Raw genomic sequence first — 21,833 nt, forward strand, 5'->3', positions numbered from 1 at the left:
TTCTTCTGGTAAACCCTGTTGCTTTTTCCTGTTACTCGAACATGTTAATACAGTTTCATAGCTAAAATAGGATTTGTTTGGGTAGAGAGTCGATGAAAATGAATGGAAAACGTTTTGAATTATGAAATAGGATGACATGGAAGTGCTATATGAGTAAAACATTTTTTAGACATCAGGGTGGTTTATGGCAGCCAATCAAGTTAGGATTAAATGTCATAATTATTTTACACTGATAGATTAGGGCAGCACAGTGATTAGAGAATTGATAGATGTTATATCAGTAATGATAATGAAAACAAATATACAAAAAAATATATATATGCTACTTAAGTAAAACATTTTTTTTTTTTTTTTATAATAAACAGTATAATTAATATAATTTAAAAAAAAGTTTTAAAGCCACACTCGCAGAACACAACATTGGCTTCTCCCTCACAATGCATAGAGATTAAAGAGGCTAAATTATTTAGGTATTCCAGAGCTAAACATGGTATTATTGCTAACATAACAGCCCAAAAATTTAACACAACACATTTGTTGCACCGATGGTGACCAACATGTGGCCCGAGTGAAGGCGTAGCACCGTGACTAATGTGCTGTAGTGCGGCAGCAACACACTGTTGGGTCTCCACAGCACTCCACTGTAATTAATTGGCCTGACTGAAAGCGCCGAGCTAAGCAGAACCCACGCACAAGCACGCACACACACACACACACACACACCCACACAATCGCCTACACACAAATCAGTCCATGCTCATGCACTTTGATTTGCTGCTGCAGGCGCGCGCACTGAGTGTCTTGTGGGCGTGCGTGCGTCAAGAAAGTGAACTTCAATTTAAAGACAAATATGTCTCTGTTTTCATTTTTAAATAATTACCGCCGATTTGTTTCTATTCATTTTGTTTTGAATTTTCATAATGGATGATTTATGAGGAATTTCAAATGAGCGCACACCTCTACCAAGGCAGGAATATCAATAAAATGAATCATTGAGTGAGAGACTACCATGTAATATCCTAAAAGTTATAAGAAACTATAACGAGAATATATCATGACCATCCATAAACACATTAAAAATAAACTCTGATGTGATTTCATAAAACAAGGAGTTTTTACATTTACAGGAATTTACATTCCTGCCCAATGTGAAGGGATCGAATGCTGATTGAACTTGGGTTTGACATAACCACGTACATAGTACATATACATATATAGCAAGTTAGCGAGCGGTGGTGTATCTTAAGCTCGCTTGCAACACAAAAAAAATCAAGATACCGCTGTGCTGTTCTATACTTTTTATTCCTAAATATTTAATTTCTATTAATGTTTTTGGATCACACCTACATGTCGGTGCATGTTTTCAGAAACTGCCAATGCAAATTTGAAACATCAAAGTCATGCCAATGCTAGCCAAAAAGGCTACGATAGCATCCTGTGGCTCTGGCCACTGGAAATTGCTGCAACACTTCATCTCTCTCCACCAGAGAAGAAGAATGGGACGGGAGAAGAAGGAAGAGGAGGGGAGTGAAGGAGAAAGATGAATGAATGTGGGAGTTGGTGTAGATGGCTGCAAACTTTGCAATTAGACTGCCACGTGCACATGCACATGCACGCACGCACACACTCACACGTTTGCACGCTCACTCACTCACTCCACCCCATCCCTTCCTTGTTCCCCTCCTCTCCAACCACCCTCCATCCCCCCCTCTCTCTCTGTAGGGTATATTCCCCCTCCATTCTCCTTGGCGCATTGCTGCAGTCATATCACACACACACACACACACAAATGCACACGCACACTCACGCGTACGCACACTTTCAGCACGACTACATTACCTTTCCCAATGCCAGCCCCCTCAGCTGTTTTATAACGTTGTCTTGTATGACCGACGCCATCTTGCTCTGCTACCTCCCAAATGTCAAAGGTGACGTCTGAGATGAGAAACTCATAAAGTACTTTGTAGAAGTGCGCTAATCACTAATCAATCAATCATATGGGAAGTCAGGGCAATTTCAAGACAGAAATGGACACCAAGTCATGTTATTGACTAGACTCTCTAATCTAACTTAAAATTAAAGGCCATGTCACGGTCCCAAAAATGAATTTGATCATTTTAACTCATGCAATATACTAATTTACTTAAAGGGGGAAATCAAACCAAACATATTTTTCAAGAATATGTTCTATGCAAGCCCACTAGTTGAAACAAGGCATTCTGATAAATATTACGTTTGTGGATTAAGAGTTAACCCACTCGTTTTTAGCCATCTCTGGGGGCGCCCATTTTGTCTGTCCACAAAAAATGGCCGCCCCGTGAGATGGCTTAAAAACGGGTGGATTTTGCTGCTTAACTCATATTTGGGTTGATTTCCTCTTTAAAAACTCACACTCAAAGTAACAGATATTAGAATGTAATATTTATTATCACCAGGGCAGGAGTGGAACAACACGGACCGAATCAGATCAAACGGTATTTTGACGAAAGCACAGATGTGTTAAAGACAACTGGAAACTCTTTTAAATTGTGTGGAAAAAAAAGCATAATAGGTCTTGTTTTAAGAAGATTTGTTGAAGGCGTCCATTTTAGACCTTGCGATGAACTTCACCGCTTTTACGTTTGTAGCTACCGCCACCATTTGGGGTCAGGTAAAGTCTGTTGCACAGCAGTGTTTATTTTTGTGTGTCTGTTTATTTTTGTGTGTCTGGCTTCAAAACATACATTTCGCCCTGCAACAGTTTGCTTTTGCTTTTCTATTTTGCCGCTACAAAGCACTCTGCGGTCTGTTTTTGTCGGGAGAAAAGCGCGCATGTATTATTGATGGCGTCTGCTATGGAAGCCCGGCCGCCTCCGTCGTCTCTTCATTTGTTGCTCGGCACTTTGACGGGTTGTTCCCCCGCTTCGGTTTCAAGCTTCGCCAGGCAGGACACTGAGCAGAGGATGCTTCCAAGTGCACAGCATACATACATGCATGTATGTATGCATGTCACCTGCTGTTTTATCATACCCATGTGAGTGCTTAGAAGGAACACATATAATACATCACATTACTTCCACTGATTTTGCCCATTTTGGCTCTAGTATACTTTCAAAAAAAATAGGTGAATATTTTTGAGACATAGGTTAGTAGTCCAAAACGTACTTCTTAAGTACGTATTTTTTTTATCGAAGCTACCTTGGACATTTTGTCCTGTAAACATTTTTGTACCGCCTAGATTGATAAAGCAAATAAAATGTTTGAAGGTAAATCAAACCCAAAATCATATCAATCGAGTAAAAGCGCGGTAAAAAACTTGTAGCAAGATTCAAACCCAAAATCACAACAGGATATTTTCTTGACACCATCTGATTTAAAGTCCCGCCTCTATGTTCGCAGAGCATCTTTGCCCAATTCCAGTTCAGCAGCGAGCGTGTGTTGCCCTCTGACGCGCTGCGAAGCGCCCTGGCCAAGACCTTCCAGGACGAGCAACGCTTCCAGCTGGGCATCATGGACGACGCCGCGGAGTGCTTTGTGAGTCACGGGCGCCAGCGCGCGCCTAAAGCTTGTGGCAAAGTTCAATTGCACTCGCAATTGTGATGTGGTGCCGGTTTAATGGGATTTCTTACCAAAAAATTAAAAAAATACAATCACCAGAAAATAACTTTTTTTTTTTAAAGTCATGAATCTCATTCTTTGAAATGATGGCATTATAAAGCAAAAGATAGCATTTTCATCACAAAATAAAACATGGTCAGCTTGTTACAAACGCAAACAAACATGGTATTTTTTTTTTTCTGGTCTTGTCAGGAAAACCTTCTGATGCGGATTCACTTCCACATCAGCGCAGAGAGCCGAGAAGACATATGCACGGCCAAACACTGCATCCCGCACCAGAAGTTTGCCATGACCCTATTTGAGCAGGCACGTGCGCACGCACACAAACACCATAACAAGGAAGCGTAATGTAGCTGAGTGTCTGTGTTTGCGCTCGCAGTGTGTGTGTAACAGCTGCGGCGCCACGTCGGACCCGCTGCCCTTCATTCAGATGGTTCATTACATCTCTACCACTTCCCTATGGTAAGAATACACACACGCAAGCACAGTAGAACACACACCATACGAATGGCACACACACACACACACACACACACCCACTCAAAAACACACAGGAAGTCAATGAAATACGGAAGTCATCAATCAGCATTTGGATTCAGGAGACCCCAGAGAGGGGGGTGAGAGTCTTGGGCAACATAAATCCATATGTGGAGAAGTGGTTTGGAAAGATGGCCAGTGAGTGGTCGGGGGCGCTGGCCACTTCATTAGATACCCCTCGAAACGCTAACGTGAGGCTACATTTATATTTAACGATTATAGCACATACGTAGCATATCATACACTTGACGATTGACGGGACACCTTTTAGAAATGACGGACTGAAAAATGACGGAAGGTTTTTAGTGTAATTGTCGCTAACTGTCCATCAGTCCGCCAATGGCGGATGCCCGTTTTCTGACGTTTTTTTGGGGGGGGGACTGACTGACAGACCAATGGACTCCTGACGGCCTAACTGATGACTGACTGACAGACTGTCGGATTGCTGATTCCAATTCAGTTCGTCACAAAAAATGACGGACTGCCGAATGTTGTGTTTGTTGCTGTAGTAACCAAGCGGTGAGGATGCTGGAGTGCCGGGAGAAGGCCACACCGGACATGTTTGGGGAACTTCTTCGCAATGCCAGCAACATGGGAGACCTGCGCAATTGCCCTGTGAGACCACACACACGCACGCACTCGCGCACACATTCACCAGCAATTACACGACATTTTAAACGACAGAAAAGACAATATGCGTGGAGTCATCTATCTTATCCGCGCAAGTGCTTAATAATAAAGACGATGATATAATAATGTCAGGATTATATAACATAATCGCAGATGGTTTTATTGTGTTTGCGTTGCTTACATAATCAACAGCTCATTTGCATGTTCTCCACATTTCTCCGCCGCTTTCGTCACCGTAAGCATTTTTTCCGGACTTGTCATCGACCCGCCGGTGGAGCGTTAAAGCGAGTCTGTATTCAGCTTGTTGCAGCATGATGACGCGCTGCAATACTTTGCATATATTAACAGAAAATAAAAATTGTGTTTGGAGACAATTTGGAACGAGAACATTCAGGTATTGTTGTCCAACTTAGCAGAGAATTTGGAATAGAAGGAAAAAGGGACTCCATGAGGATGGTGTGTGTTGTGCTGCCACATTGGGCGAGTGAATGGATCCAGCTTGGCTTCACACGGCAGATCCTCGCTGCCAAAAAGTGTCCCCACAAAGAGGCTCCTCTGTGGGCCTTTTTTTAAAGCTCTGGAACCCCATCTCCCCTATCCCTCCTGCCTCCAGCATGAGCTTCTGCAACCTGTCACACACATCTAAAAAAATACTTGTATTAATAAGGCACACTTTTGATTGACAATTTTAGTGCTAGCTTTAAAGAATAAATGTTGGACTGCCATCTTGAGATATCACTGAGCTTGTTTGCCACGCCTTGTGAAATGACTGAGTGAATGTTTGTTTTTGCCCACTTTAAGACATATCACTGATGGAGTGTATTGTTTTGCCCAAATGAAGACACCAGTGAGGCTCGTTTTGCCCTCCTCAAGTTAGGACGTACAGTATGACTGGTGGTGCACTGCCATATTACGTCATCACTGAGGGAGTTTTTTTTTTTTTTTGGGTCAAGACATATCCCTTAAGGAGTGCTTGTTTCGCATAACTAAAGACGTATCACTGACAGGGTGATTGTTTTGCCCACCTGAATACATCACAGGGCTTGTTATGCTAACACTATAATAATGATGGTTTTTCCCACTCAGGGAGTGATTGTTATGCCCACCGACAGACTTTGCTGAGGCTCGTTTTGCCCACCTTAAGTCATCATTGAGGCAAGCGCTTGTTTGGCTCACCTTGAAAACTATCACTGAGGGAGTGCTTGTTCAGCTCACCTTAAGACATACCACTGAGAGAGCGCTTGTTTGGCCCACTTCAATGAGGGAAGGAGTGCTTTTTTTTTTTCTTTTTTTTAGCCGCTCTGCAAAAATTGAGGATTATTATCTTTGTCAAGGCCTAATTGTTGTCCTGGGTTACACGCTATTGTGCAGGTATATAGGTTTTGTGCACCCAACTGTATTAGTTTGGTGTATATTTGACGTGCTCTGTAGTTACATATCGAATGCATGGAGGATAATAAATCATCATTAGTGCTCCTTCGCGTGCCGATTGATTAAATGTGGATTATCTCCTCGCCGCGGCGTCTAATGAGTTGCGAGGAGTTTCCATGATCAGTATTCTGCAAACCCGCACTTTCATCTGACCGCCGGTGCAATTATATAACGCGCTGGAAAGGTCCTCTTGAGAATGGAGAGGCAGAACCTGGCAAAGCGTCATCCCAGCCCACCCCCCTCCCCACACTTCCTCAAAGAGAGAGTCCAGTGTGTGCCGCATATGTGTGTGTGGGAGGCTCGTGTTGGCAAAGCCAACCGGTCGCCGGGGTGTTCTCAGGCTGCTTCCGAGGCGGCGATGCCAACTCTGTGTGTGTGCATGTTTGCATGTGTGTGCGCGCGCTCCAGCTCTGTGGTAGGTCATGGCTCAAAAGGAAGCATCCAGTACACGCAGTCCTCAACTCGGCAGAGAGCCCCAGGGACAAATATGTCCCTGTGACGTCCGCATCCGTCCATCATTATCATCATTAACATCACCGCCATCCGCACACATCACAGAATAGGACCAAAAGGACAGACAGGAAGTGAAGAAGAGGAGGGTCTTTCAATACTTTTCTCCTTTTCTTAGTGTCTTTTTGTTTTTTTCAGAGTAACTGTGGTGAGGTGTTGCGCATCCGCCGTGTGCTGATGAACTCGCCGGAGATCGTCTCCATCGGTCTGGTGTGGGACTCTGACCACTCTGACCTGGCTGAGGACGTCATACACAGCCTGGGTACCTGCCTGCGCCTGGGAGATGTAAGTGAGGTTCTTCCACTCCGGTCCTATAGGTGGCAGTAATGTGCATTACAAAGCAACTGGTGGGTCACTGCCCCTACTCCACCTCACTGCAAACAGATGCCACTGAGGGAGGGCTTGTTTTGTTCACCTTAAGACATATTACTGACGTAGCGCTTGTTTTACTACTTTATGACTGAGGGGGCACTTGTTTGGATCATCTTAAAACACCACTGAGGGAATGTTTGTTTTGCCCACTTTTAAAAATGTTGTAACCATGGAGGGAGTGCTCGTTTTCAATAACTTAAAACATATCACAGAGGGCAACACAACACTTTGGCCTACCTGAAGACATCACTTTGCAGAGTTTGTTTTGTTACCCCAAGTCAAATTACTGAGGAAATATTTTTGATGCCTATCTGAAGACGCTGCTCGGGCTTTTTTTGTGCAACTTTAAGGCATATTACCGAGCGAACATTTGTTTTATTTTCTTCTGGCCACACCAGGTTTTCATGCTCCACTCGTATTATCTGAATATGAAAAAGTTGTTCCTCTGACCTCTGAAGGACCTGACGGCAGAGGCGGCGCTCCCACAAAGGAAGTAACCTTGACATTGAGGACAGGGAGGCGGTTAGCGGCCTGAGCTGATGAAACCCTGGTGGACTGAGGACAGCGTGGCACAGGAGGAGGAGGGGCTGTGGTTGTCATGCCAACGGGGCACCTTTGCCCACCCGCTGTCCAGTTGGATTTTGACACATTTTAGGAGGTTGTGCTTTAAAAAATTCTCACTGAGGCCAGTGAATGAGTTCACCTCATAGATGCACATGAGTGAGGGAGCGCTTGTTTAGTCCACCTTCATATACATTTACTTGCCACCTTCAGACATATGATTGTATTGCCCAGCTTAAAACATATCACTGAGGAAATTATTCTTTGGCCCAACGTGGAAGTGATTGTTTTACCCTTACGTCATATCACTAAGGCAACGCTTGTTTAGACCACCTTAAGACTTTTAACACTGAGTGAATGCTTGCTCTCACCTTAAGACATACCACAGAGGGCGCGCTTGTTTTGCATACTTGATAGAGTGATTGTCTTGCCCACCTTGAGACATCACTGAGGGAATTCTTGTTTTGCAATCTTAAGACGTATCACCAAGGGAGCCCTTGTTTGGCCCACCTGAAGGCTCATCGTTAAACGAGCGCCATCTTTAGGCATGGGACCGAAGGAGGGATTGTTTTCCCACATTAAGACTGATAAGGTGTTTGTTTTGCCCACTTTAAGACATGACAGAGGGAGCGCTTGTTTTGCCCACTTTGAGAAGTCACTGAGGGGGTGCTCCCTGTGTCACATTAAGACACGTCTAAGGAAGCACTTCTGTTTTTCCCCAACCTTAAGACTGATCACCATCACTGAGTAGTGTTCTACTGACCTTAATAGCTGTATCCCTCAAAACGGAAGCAAAAACTGAGCGTTATCTTTGCAAAGGCTGTGTTTTGGTATTGGATCCCATTACATAGATTGACGGAGCAGAGACACTGACACGTGATTCAGGGACTTCCTCGGGCGGCCCTTACACACACGCACACATCCCCGCACACGTGTTGCAAAGCAGTGTCATGACCGAGCGATGTCGGTGCATTTCAATGCCGCTGTAACATCTCAGGCACACTCATTCTGAAGTGATTCCCATGAATAATGCATGAGTCAGCATTATAGCGTGTCAAGTTCTTCCACACCGCACCCCCCACCCCCACCCCTCCACCAACACCATCACCACCACCACTGCCAACTCCTCCTTCCATCATGTCGGCTTTTCTCCGCCTGCTGTCTGTCATTCATCATCTCCGAGATGAAGCTTGTTGTCATAGGCGTGATGCCTTTTGTGCTTTTGTATCACAAGAAGTGGATCCATATGCCCCGCCGCAGCGCCTCCACTTCCTGTCGCCGCTTCTTTCGTTTTTTTTTTTTTCTTCGTCTCCGAGACGATTAGCCCATTTGCGATAAATAGAGGACAATTTGGATAATTACGTGCGTCGTGCCTCTTAAATGAGACAATGCGCCGCTTAACACGCTATTTGACTGAATAGCTTCAGTATTTCAGACAAAAGAAAGAAGTAGAATCTGGCTCATTCTAAATATTAATAAAACATATTCAAGGGAAAATGAATCAGGACACCTGGGGTGCTGCTATAACAGCTTCCACTCTTCTGGAAAGACTTTTGACAGAAATGTGAATTTTGGTTGAGGTTGAAGGTCACTGATGTGTGTTTGTGTTTCTCTGCACCAAACCCAATTGAGAAGTCTTTTCATACGATAGTCAAAACATGGAAAGATTCCAGAAGAACCGAGTTGTAGAGTCCAACTTCTGATGGAGTAATTCCATGATTAAGAGAATACTTTTGTCTCTAGGCCCAACTGTATTTTGGGCCTTTTTCACACAGATACAACAACAATATTAACCACAATTATTCTTGAACCATGTGCTGTATTCATTACAACTAAAAGCATCCATCTATCAATCTAGCCATCCACTTTCTATACCGTGTATATATATATATATATATATATATATATATATATATATATATATATATATATATATATATGTATATATATATATATATATATATATTTCCATGCTCTATGCTAAAGCTGTAATGTGCTGTACATAATGAATATAAACATAAAACTAAGTAATACATAATAATACTGGGATTTAGTAAGAACTCATCTTGCTATAATGATTTATTTCTTTATTATTTTAACCAAGAAAATTAATGTATTACAAACAATGGGAAACGGTTGGTGCGCAGGATTACCGCATACGGCATAAGGGTGCAAAGAAAAGCTACCCAAAAAAAAAAAAAAATGCTGCTGGCATTCACGTGAACTCATCTGTCTCACGCTGCACACCTCTCCCTCTCTTCCCCGCATCCCTCCCTCTACCTCCCTCCGTCCCTCCCTCCCTCTCTCCCTCCCTCGCTGTAGTTGTTCTACCGTGTGACAGAGGAGCGGGCTCGCCAGGCAGAGCTCTACTTGGTGGGTATGGTGTGCTACTACGGCAAGCACTACTCCACCTTCTTCTTCCAGACCAAGATACGCAAATGGATGTACTTCGACGATGCCCACGTCAAAGAGGTGAATACGGCTGTGCGGGTGCACCTACGTGTCTTTGCGTCCACATATGATTGTGTGTTAAGGTCGTTTAGATGTGAGTGGTATGTAGGAATGTGCCAGTGAGTGTAAGTGAAGCTACATGTCCTTGCTCACGTGATAGCAATACTGCAGATGTGTCTGACCTTCCGCTTCAGGTGATAAATTGAACGTGGTCTCTCTCAATGTGGATTTGTTTACTCGCCTTAAATATTTGCGTCTACGGGTTGGGGGGGGTTTCCTATGTGTCTCCAGATCGGCCCTAAGTGGAAGGACGTGGTGTCCCGCTGTATCAAAGGCCATTATCAGCCGCTGCTGCTACTCTACGCCGACCCCCGTGGGACGCCGGTGATACTGCAGGAGAGCGCCGGCGCCGACCCGCCGCTGGAGATCCAGCACTGCAGCAGCAAGGCCGGCTACGACAGCGAAGACTCAGGTGACTGACTCACCCCCACAAAAATGTTGCCTTTAAACTACAAAACTATCCTCCCAAACCACTATGATATCTTTCCAAACTCATGTTACAACCTTAAAAATAAATGCTACTCAGTAGAGCTTTTACATAAATGCAGCAAAGACTCCCCATAACTTTTGCTAAACTTAGTTCCTCCCCGACATACAAAGATCTCAGAAAGTCAAGACGTACCAAAGCAAACTTTGACAACAATGACGACTATTAGGCAGGGCGCCATTTGTGGCATTTAGAGCAGAACAGAAAAAGCCCAAAATATGCAGAGAGTAGGTGGGGGTCCACTGTACACCAGGGGTAGGCAAAGTGTGGCTCATACGGCCCATTCCGTTCTTTAATCTGGCCTCACCAAGCATTTACATTCCAGAGTCTTGTACTGGGATTTGTTCAGTGATACCCAACTCCCAATGTTGTATTCTAAATATATATATATATAAAAATATATATGTATATATTATACACACACACACACACACATAGTTAGCTAGGTTGGGCTCTAAGCTTCCCGCGACCCTGAAAGACAAGGGATGTTGAAAATGAATGAATGAATGTTTCGTGAAATATGAAGCTGAAGTTATAAAACCACAGATTTGTTTGCATTATTGTTGTAATCTGATTTATGATCTACTAGCTTTTTTTTCTCCTGCAAAATATAGAGTGTACACCGCCTGGGATAGCCTCCAGCTCAATGAATGGATGGATGGTTATTAAATTATTAAAATAAACAGTTTGTCATATCATCTCACACTTCATTTTTTTTTTTTTTTTTTTCCAAAAACAAATGTAGCGCTTCAGCTCAAACATTTGCCCACCCCTGGATTACACACGTGCGTCGAATATCCGGAGGTCGACCTTCAACCTCCTAATCCCCCCCGGCATCATTTCTCCTAAACATATGGGAGCCGGGGATTAACCGGCAAAGGTCTCTCTTTAGGTCGGGAGCCGTCCATTTCCAGCGACACCCGCACGGACTCATCGACGGACAGCTCCAGCCACCGCGCGTACCGCAGCCGGCCGCTGCACCAGTCCACGGGCAGCCACCTGTCCAGCGACTCTCAGACCACCGTGGTCTGCAACTACGATCTTGGAACGCCGTCGCACGCTGCCGACACAGGAGGTACTCTTTCATTCTTTGCTCAAGACCCTAAATTAAAAACGGAATCCTTGTTTGAAACCGCAACCCTAGTGTGAAACCTTAATTTGAAACCCTGCATCCTGATTTGAACCCTACTTGGAAACCATAAACCTAGCTAGCTAGTCTTGAATTCCTAATCTGAAACAATAATTTGAAACTCTAACCATGGTTTAAAATCTGAATTTGAAGCCCTGTCTTCACACCTGACCTTGAAACCCCAACAGAGGCTTGAAAACACAATTCTAAATCATAACACTGGCTTGAAACCATACTTTCAAACCTACGCAACTCCTAATTTTAAACCATGACCCTTGTTTTGAGACTCTACCCCAGGCTGGAAACCTTGATTTGAAATCCTACACCCTGACATGAAACCTTACTCTGTGACCCTAACTGAGGCTTGAAACCCTGATTTGAAAGTACCTTGAAACCTAATCGCTTGTTTGAAACCTTAAAGAAGGCCAAATTGAAAACCTACATTGAAACCCAATCACTTATTTGAAACCCTAATCCTTGCTTGAAGCCCTCCAAGGTCACTCAATGGAAATGAACTCCACTTTTTTGGTTTCCATTTTTTTTGTCAATGAATGTATCCCTAGAAAAGGTTTCATGTACTCTTACAGTTCATACAAAGGTTGTTGACTTTATAATTATTTGTTGTGAACCTGATCAGCTTTAACCCATTAAATCCCGAAGCCAGTGAGACATCTCTCGAAAACCTGCGGTCGTCTTTGGAGTCACCCTTGAAAACCTGAGATTTTCGCCACCCACAAAATAATGAATCCCTCAGCCACTCTCGAATGAATTACACAACTATTTTGAAGTTGCTTCGCCCCCCCCTTCTGACAACTCGTCCTCCCTCCAGAGTCAGCAGTGGAGGGCCCTCCCCGGCCTCCTTCCCCCCCCCTGCAGGAGTACAAGGAGACGGCCGTCTACCTGCTCTCGTCACGCCGGCCGCTCACCTCCTCCTCGTCCTCCTCTCGGCCCCTGTCCTCCTCCTCCTCTTCAGGGGTGGGAGGCTGTGAGGGTGGGGTCGGGGGGCCTCATTGGGAGGATGAGAGCACCAGTAGCGAGAGCAAGTCCAGGTACTGAGCGCCTTGTATCAAGTACCGCAAAGCAACGCTTGAATAAAAGTACCAAGTATCCGAACACACATTAACGTGTCAAAGAGGGGACACAGAAGGAATAACTAACAAGCCCTCTCTCTATTTGTGGTTCCTCCAGTTCCTCTGGTGGCTGCTACCGGCCCACCTGGAGGCCCCGGAGAGAAGCCCTGAACATCGACAGCATCTTCTCGGGCCACAGCCAGCGTATCTGCTCTCAGGGCTACCACACCCTGCCGGGACCTTCCCACCCGCCGCCGGCCTCACCCTGCGTGCGGCCCACCACGCCCACACCGCGGAGCTCGCAACCTTCGGAGGGAAGGGAGCTCGCAGAGCTGGAGGCGAGATTCGGGTTGGTTGGGCAGCCCAGAACTCTGGGACGGACAATGGGCCCCCCTCCGCCTCTGAGGGGGGTTGAGCACCAGCCCCGCCTGATACAGAGGATGGAGAGCGGCTACGAGAGCAGCGAGAGGAACAGCAGCTCCCCTGACAGGTAGGAGAACACATGCGTAACACAGACGTCTAAACAACTCAATTGTCACCTTTTTTTTTTTTTTTTTATCCCTCAGGGAGGTGGGGCAACAGAAACGGGCGCTCAAGTCTGGACCGTCATGGCGTTCAGTGCCCAAGTCAAAGAGTAGCGGTGCTATCCTGCAGGCGCTGCCCTCGCCTGGCTGGTGCAGCGCCAACAACCCTGGTAATGCTTGTACTCGTTTCATGTTTGGTTAAAGTCACGGAAAGTGGAGATTTTCAAACCTACACAAGAGTGTTTAGGACCTCCCTGGAAACCTCAAGACCTAAGCTTTGGCTTGGAAGGAGAATACACAAAATAATATACAATGTATATGCTTAGCTAAGCCTACCAAACAAGGCAAAGATTGCTTAGGAGGACATAAGACGTTTTGCCCTTAAAGTAGACCACAAGAAGTCAGCACATGGGGAAGGGCATGCAAACTGCCTTTTTATAACACACCTTTCTGTGCAAAAAAAGTCAAGCAAGTCAAATTGGGTCCCAACTAAACTCCAAGCAAGTTAGTGAAGACTTTAGTTAACTACTGCTACCTAGTACTTCACCATTTTCCCAAAGATTCTCATCAAATGTCTTGGCGCTGATTTGTGGGTCTCAGGGCGCAGCGAGCTGGACGAGCTCCAGGAGGAGGTGGCCAGGAGAGCCCGCCAGCAGGAGCAGCAGAAACGCAAGGAGGCAGAGCAGGAGGCGGCCATGGGCTTCAACCCCAAACCTAGCAAATTCATGGACCTGGATCAGCTCCAGCACCAGGGTACGACCTACTTCATGTCTGGGCGTAGTAGTCGTTCGTCACTCTGATGGGATAATTCAGCCTGAAGAATTTTGCACGTGTGATGTCACGCACTATGAAGCGTATTTGTTTGGTTGCGAGGTCACTCGCATATGTAAACGTCTCTGTCTGACCTCCTTCTCTTGCCCTCATTCCCATCTGCTCGTTTGTCTCTCCATTTGGTAACCTGTGCCACTCAGCTTTTTGTTACTGTAACACACAAACACACATATTCGCTGACCTCGATGTCACATTGATTTTTGGTGGTGTGAGTGTGAGCGGGACATATGTGAAATGCGGATTTCAGGGGCAAATGTTTTGGGTGGATATCTATGGATCCTTTAAAAAAAAGTTTTAATGTGCTGATTTTTACTAAATGAAGGCCTTCAGTCACTTGACACAAAAAATGACATATAATCCTTAAATCCACCTTTCAAAAGTTTTCCAGAGAACATATGATGGAAAACAGACTTTTAAAAAATAATTGTATATAAATAGTTGGGGCTCTGGAGTTCCAGCCTACCCTTCAAGTGTGAAATTTAACAAGCCAATAAATCTTAACAGTAGGGCGAATTAATATAATGTGCACGCCCCCACTGACTGTCTCCATCAATAAATTGGCAGCTAGCATGGCTGAAGCGCAATCATGTCAAAAGTCAAAAGGTAAGCAGAGCTGCAGTGTCAGCGCAGATTAGCATTAGCATCTGATAAAAATGTTATGGCAATGTTGCTTAAGTTTATTGGTATTTGTATTTGGCAGTGTCTGCTACACCGCTACACTAATTAACAAGTATTATTCGGTGGCTAATTGATGAAATGGTTGCATCCACCAGAAAATAATGCGATGCAAACTCTCCGGCCACTAGCTGCTAAGTGAGATAACAGCGTTATCCTCTTATAAACTGCAGTTACTCCTTGAAGTTGTTGGCAGGGTGAGAATATTTGTGATTGTTGATGTTTCCATGCACCAGAAAAATGCTTTGATATTCTTGGTGGCGTGTTTGTTTTCCACACGCTTGGGCTCTGCCGCCGCTAGTAGCAAGTAGCTGGCCGCAGTCAACATTCTCGCTCGAGCAAGGCGGAAGAGGAGATAGCCAAATGCCAGGGTTGGCCCAGCAGTATGTGGGGCAAGATGGCGGCTGGCTCACTGCATGAGACAGACCCGTCCCTAAAACGAGCGGATTTAATCGTGGCAAGAAGTATGCTGTAAAAACGTGCCTACACGTCTTGGTCCTTGGGGTATTTTGACGATATACTGCCACCGACATGTTTCTGTCTGCTACAGGGGCTGAGACAATCATTTTGTAAGTGTTGAATTTCTGGGAGAACTTCAGGTTGTCAAGGGTAATTCCAAAGGCGACCTTAGGTTTTGGGGACCTGTTGAGCCAGGCGCTTTAGTCCTTAATGGGTTAAGATACTTGGTAAAAGCTGCAAACGCACTAAAAATTGTCGCTGTATTTGACAAATTTGCAATTTAAAAATTTTGCAATAATTGCATTATAAGTGCCAATGAAACATTTTGGAATACGCAATAATTCCTTGAGTACTGCTTCTAAAATGCTGAATGCCTGAATAATAAATGGAAGGCAGCACTCTTGCATTACATTTGCAGGAGTTCATTAAAAAGGATGTAAGGCGGCATGAATTAATTAGCAAAGTAACCGTGGAAAAACCTGGCGTGACTAGACTCGGAGTGGCGATGAAATGTATGTTCTCCATCCTGGTATGCATATTTGGTACACATCATAGATTTGTATATGTGTGTGTATGTGTGATTGGAAATGAGAAGTGATGGTGCTCTACTACACTCTAATGACACCTTTGGGTTTTGCACCATTCCAGCTATAAGACAAGCTGTGGTCCACAGCAAAGAATGAGCAAAATGTCATCGTTACAGAAACAAACACATGTACTGTATGTGTGTCTTCAAGGCCAACCCCGTATACAAAATGTGTCCTACAGCAGAGAAGTTTAAAAATGTCCTCAGAGGGACATAAAGGTATGTAGATGTGTGCACTGGTTGCCTATAGCAAAAAACGAAGCAAAATGTGGTCCCCACAGAGACATAAAGACGTGTTAGTATGTGTGTGTGTGTTTGTGGCAAACATCAAAATTGCATGTTCTTGTTGCCTTTACAGTGACATTGATTGCAAAATGTTATCCTCACACAGGCCTACGGACGTGCATGCGTGTTTGTGGCCCTTAGCAAAGACGTGGCAAAATGTGGTCCCCAGAGGGACATAAGGACATGTATGTGTGTATGTTCCTGGCCTACATCTACGAGCTGACCAAAAGTAGTCATCGCTGAGACAGAAAGACATGCATTTGTGTTTGTTGCGCATGTGTGTATGTGCCTTCTCTGAACTGCAGGTGTGAAGGTTTTCCCCCCCGGCTCGGCACTAAGTAAATCTGTATGCGGGATTATTAGATTTCTGTCCTGTCTGTCCTCCTGTGTGCTTTAGTATGTTGATGAAACTAAAACACACACACACACACACCCCCACACACACACACACACACACACACACACACAGCGCTGTGAGTACAAGCAACCTTGATGAAGTGTGAGGACGACAAGCGAGTGGACAGATGGCATCACGATCGGCGCGCTTACATAAGCGTTTGCTCCGCCGTGCAGCATCCGTATCGATGCGTTCAAGGCCCCTCAAAACAGTCCCGGGCAAAACGCAAGAACAGTCACTCTTATCTCTTGACCTTGAATTTGTGACTTACTGACCGCAGTCTTCATGTTAACGCATAATCACTCGGCGGGCACTTGATTAGGTACACCCGTACAGTCTGCCTTGACAACGACAGCAGAAATGTTTCAGCCGCACCCTCACCCCCCACCCCCTTCCTCATATAACAACATAACCACTCTATCTGCTTCTGTCTCCTCTTTTGTCATCCTCTTCTTCTCTTCTTCTTCATCGCTCTGTCCTCTTGTCCCCCCTTCCTGCCCGCCCGACTCTGTCGCGGGTTCAGCTGTGCTCAGACCCCTGCATGAGGCTAGCGCTCCTAGCGGCTCGGCCGTAGCCGCCGCGTGCATGAGGAGCGCTGGCGGCCCGCTCAAAGGCAGGCAGGAACAGGAAGCGCAGCAACGGGAGTCAGGAAACGCCCCCCGCCACAGGTACACACGCCCACAAACTGTGACCCACAAAGACCCCTCCCACCGCAACCCCGCTGGACTCCTCGTCTGTGTGTGCGCGCGCGTGTCCTTTGTTGTTGTGCACATCCTGCTGTGCTGTGTGCGCCTTGCTTGGCTGGGCTCAGAAAGAGAGTTGTGCATTTTTTTTTTTGTGTCGTGCCTCTCCACTGCTTTCCCTCTTTGTGGCGCTCTGTCCTGTCGCGCGATGGCGGTTGCACTTGTTTTGTGTCGTGTTGTCTGTTTTGCTGCTGTGCTTGAGGGCTACAGCGTGTCAGTTTGCAGAGACCCCGAAGGCATCACATTTACATGCGAGATGGCTATAACTGCTACTCTTTTACCGCTTAGCCGCGAGAAAAGGTTTTTAAATATTATTTCGGGAAAAAATATGTGACTCAATTTAAACTTTTTTTTTTTTAAGTTAGTTAAAACATGGCATTCTGATTAATATTGCGTTTGTGCAATATGAGTTAAGCAGCAAAATTCACCCATTTTTAGCCATCTCAGGGGGCGGCCATTTTGTCATTTCTTTGTCAATGACAAATGACATCACAACTACCCAGGGCTCAGGTAACAACCAATCACGGCGCAGCTTCAGAAAACAGTGATTGGTCGTTACCTGAGCGGTTGTGATGTCATTTTCAGTCGACAGAGGTGACAAAATGGCCGCCCCCAGAGATGGCTAAAAACGGATGGATTAACTCTTATTCCACAAATGCAATATTTATCAGAATGCCTTGTTTCAACCATTGGGCTTGCATATAACATATTCTTGAAAAAAAATGTTTGGGTTGGCTTCCACTTTAAAGTGAAAAACAAAGTAACTGATAACATTTCTATGCCTGAAAAAAATCCAACCCATCAAAATACATAATTCGTTTTCTTTACTGTTATAAAAATAACACCAATTACGATTCTCATTTTTTCTTGTGGGGTGAAAATACATTGGAGATACCTGGTACAGTGGATATAAAAAGTCTACAAACATCTGTTCAAAATTTTGGACCATGTAACAAAGTCTCTGAAACACATGTGGGAAAATGTCAGTGTTAGGACAACACCTTCAGGCTTCTGCTAGTAAGCAAATAAATGTTTTTAAAAACAGTAAAAATGTTCACTTGAAAGGAAAAACAAACATTTTAGTCTAAACATTTTAAAAGTAATTTACATTTTAACCAAAAATTAAATGAAAAAAAAAATAATAATAATTTGAAGTAGGGTAACTTGTCTACACATTTTTCCATTGCAAACCCTTTACTAATTGTCAGGAATCAATCACATGATTCTACTGGCTCAAAAGTGTCGGCTGCTTTTTTACTAAACAGTTTCCTCATCCTTTAAAAGCTACTCATTTACCCTTCAAGCAAAACTGTTCAAGGAGAGGAAGCGGACGCTTAGTTCTCACTGCCTCCCTTTTTTTTTTTTTTTTTTTTAAATTTGACATCCCACCTTTTTTCTATTGATCAACACTAGCGTCTGATTTATAGCCACTGCTGCAAAGCCTGCTGGGTAATTACTAAGGCTGAAAAGAGTTGATGGCGGTGCTGGCACGTGCGTGCGCGCACACACACACACAAACAAGAAAAAAAAGCAAAAATTGATGCACGAGCTGTTCACAAACACACGCGCGCACACATACACAGATAAGATGCGCAAATAGGATCCACTAATGTCGCGCATACATCATTTGCCTGCATGTAAATCAATGAAGTGATACGGCAGCCCGCTGAGAGCGAATTACTTTCCGCGGCGTTGACGAACAACGCAGGCGCCGGCGCGCCGCTCTAAGATGGCTGTTTGGAAAGTCTGATTAAAGCGCATGATATGCTGGCATCAGGACGTGTGTGTGTGTGTGTGTGTGTGCTGTGCTCGTGCCTGGCCGTGAAACTCCATACATCAGAGGTTCTCAAACTGGGGTCCCTGGATCCCGGGGGGTCCCGGGGGCAATTATGTTATTATGCTAACATTTTGAGTAACAGGTTTCAGGTATATGACGGGGTTGGAAAAATCTCCCCACGATGGGGGTCTTAGGAACCAGAAAGTTTGAGAACCCCTGCCATACATGGTTTTTCTCAAAAAAAAAAAAAAAAAAAAAAAGCAACTTTATTCTCATAACATTTGAAGCTTTTTTTTTTCTCAAAAAATAAAATTGACAATTAGAACATAAAACAAAATAGTCCTAACAGTACTCACGGACATGTATTCTTTATCCTCTGTAACATATGAATGTTATTGCAGCTTCCCGAACAGTAGTATATCTGTATTATACTGCCCCCTGGTGGCAAAGGCACACACACCAGAAGGAGCCACACAATATTCATGATGCACAATCTGTTGAATTATTTTCATTCTATTAAATTGGTATTTTTGTCTGTTTTATGAAATTCCAATACTATAGAGTGTCATTTTCTTATTAAAAACGTTCAGTGTAACATACATGGTAATGTTTAAGCGGCATTTGGATTATGAGAGGGGGTCCTGGGACCCCAAAAGTTAGAGAAAGCCTTGTCATACGTCAAGGCCGCGTGTGAATGTGTGTGTGTTGCCGGCTTGTTTACCCCGTCGTGCGCTTGTTGTGACCTTCCCACAAAGCACCTGACGTCAAAGCACCTTTTTTTTTTTGTGTCTCCCCCTCCCTCCAGTGAACAGCCTGGCCCGGTCCAAGTACTGCTGACGCCCAATCAGGAAGAGGAAGAGGACCAGGCGGCTAATCAGGATGCAGCTCCGAGCCAGGACCCGCCCCCTCCGCCTCCGCCTCCGCCTCCACCCTATCGCCATTCGGTGGCTCCTCCCCATCCGGCGCTCACCCTCAGCATCGCCCACCCGTGCGCCCCCTCCAGTGACGTCGGCGGGGGGGTGAGGCTGTGCGAGTTGCTCCAGGCCGGTGGGGTGAGCGTCAGACCCTTGGGGAGGCACTTGGCCATTTCCCTGCCGTCCCTCCCGCTGCGCTTTTGGGAGGCGCCCGTCACGTTGCCCCCTCCTCCTCCTCCTCCCGTCGCCAAACCTATCACGCCTCTCTGGCAACCCCCCAAGTCCAGTTCCACCTCAGCCCCTCAGCAATGGCCGCCCTCCGACGGAGCCACCCGACATTGGTCCTCCTGGAGTCTAGATCGCCCCGACGCCATGGTGGCGCCCTACGACACCCCACCGGACCGCTACGCCGCCATCCCGTCGCAAGCGCCCAGGCCCGGTCGGCACCCCGCTCGGGGGAACTACGGCTGCCAACGTGCCTCGGGGCAACACGGCGATCCCGCTAGCTGTGAGCGTGAGGAGCCGGAGCTAACGGAGCTAACAGAGCTAACGGAGCTTGACACCCTTTACCAGGCCAGTCTGCTGGCTGGGAGGACAGGTACACACGCGCTACTGTTAAAACCGTTAGGGTCAATATAAGGTACATGTTTATTTTAAAAATGTGATGCAAAGGTGATGTTAATTCAAAAGCCAGTCCTAAACTTTATTCGCTTTAGATTTTGCAGATGAGCAGTGAACAATTCTTCCAAAAAGTGGCTTCATACTGTTTATTGCCACTCCCACTTGATGTTTACCAACTAAACACCAACGGGTGCATCAACACATGTAGACAGAAAATATCATAATACTCACAGGTATATATGTATATATATTCTTTATCCTCTGTGAAAAACAATGAATATTACTGCGGTTTACTCAGGACTGACACTCTGTTCATGTATAACCGTACCGTACGCCTGGATTATACTGCGCTCGGTGGTCAAGGCTCCATTTTGATTGAATTGAAGCAAAATATGCCAAAAACCTTTTCATTTATTTACATTTTAATTTAAAGAATATGCTTTTATATAGAACAATATTACAGAATGCTACTTTCCACATTTTATAAGAGATGACAAATGTTTTGATGAGGGAGGCTGGAACGCATTGTCATTTCCATTCATTTCAGTGGGTAAAAATGATTACAGATATGATTGTTTTGCATTACAATCATGGTCACGGAACAAATTAAACTCATATCTCAAGGCACCACTGAATATACAATGGTGTGTTCGTTCCTTGTGCAATATACATGTGCCAATGAATAAGGTTTAAAAGCTCGTCTAACTTACTAACTTGACACTTCTAAAATGGTCGTTCTTTCTGTGCAGGCTGCAGCCCGTCAGAGCGGCTCATCTCCAGGGTGGGAGGGCAAGCTCGCTCCAGAACCCCCAACGCAGACATGGAGAGGAGCGTGTTTGGGCCGGACGGCGCCAGCACCCCCACATACCTCAACAAGGTGAGCCCCCCCCCCCCCCGCCCCGCCCACCCCCAAATGTGTCTTCTTAGCCACCATTTACATCCACGTGACAGCCATGTCCTCTTCCTCTTTCGCTGCGCAGCCAATGATGTTGCAGGGTCTGCGTTTGGGGGCGGGGCCAGAGGTCGATGGGGACAACCCGAGGAGAATGGGACGCAGCCTGAGCGGCACGGTGGTGGTGACCCCGCGGCACGCCCGCCTGACCGCCACCCGCAGCTTTGTGAGTACCACGCTCTGCCGCCCCCTTGTGGCTCAGCATGACAGCACACCGCTTCCCTCTTCGTTTCT

General features: G+C 45.4%; 2 protein-coding genes across 5 annotated transcripts in view; one reads left to right on the forward strand and one right to left on the reverse strand.

Annotated features, from left to right (window-relative positions):
* The window catches only part of dusp3a (dual specificity phosphatase 3a), a 162,788-nt gene that overhangs the window by 31,825 nt on the left and 109,130 nt on the right, over positions 1-21,833 (reverse strand). The window lies entirely within an intron of this gene.
* usp54b (ubiquitin specific peptidase 54b) overlaps positions 1-21,833 on the forward strand; it is a 38,173-nt gene that overhangs the window by 12,962 nt on the left and 3,378 nt on the right. For both annotated transcript variants that reach the window (XR_015082612.1, XM_086016977.1), the window contains exons 4-19: positions 3,379-3,513; positions 3,790-3,903; positions 3,977-4,059; positions 4,644-4,749; positions 6,844-6,990; positions 9,961-10,110; positions 10,381-10,561; positions 11,529-11,711; positions 12,595-12,814; positions 12,954-13,325; positions 13,402-13,529; positions 13,960-14,112; positions 17,116-17,260; positions 19,918-20,624; positions 21,397-21,524; positions 21,628-21,765. Coding sequence is in view for 1 of the 2 variants with exons in the window: in XM_086016977.1 (XP_085873103.1) it covers positions 3,379-3,513; positions 3,790-3,903; positions 3,977-4,059; positions 4,644-4,749; positions 6,844-6,990; positions 9,961-10,110; positions 10,381-10,561; positions 11,529-11,711; positions 12,595-12,814; positions 12,954-13,325; positions 13,402-13,529; positions 13,960-14,112; positions 17,116-17,260; positions 19,918-20,624; positions 21,397-21,524; positions 21,628-21,765 (3,090 nt within the window). In the remaining variant the exon portion in view is untranslated. The remainder of the gene's footprint in view (positions 1-3,378; positions 3,514-3,789; positions 3,904-3,976; positions 4,060-4,643; positions 4,750-6,843; positions 6,991-9,960; positions 10,111-10,380; positions 10,562-11,528; positions 11,712-12,594; positions 12,815-12,953; positions 13,326-13,401; positions 13,530-13,959; positions 14,113-17,115; positions 17,261-19,917; positions 20,625-21,396; positions 21,525-21,627; positions 21,766-21,833) is intronic.

The sequence above is a fragment of the Filicampus tigris genome, chromosome 19 (assembly GCF_054856515.1).
Source record: "Filicampus tigris isolate MCC_2025a chromosome 19, RoL_Ftig_1.0, whole genome shotgun sequence".
NCBI classification, from domain to species: Eukaryota; Metazoa; Chordata; class Actinopteri; order Syngnathiformes; family Syngnathidae; genus Filicampus; species Filicampus tigris.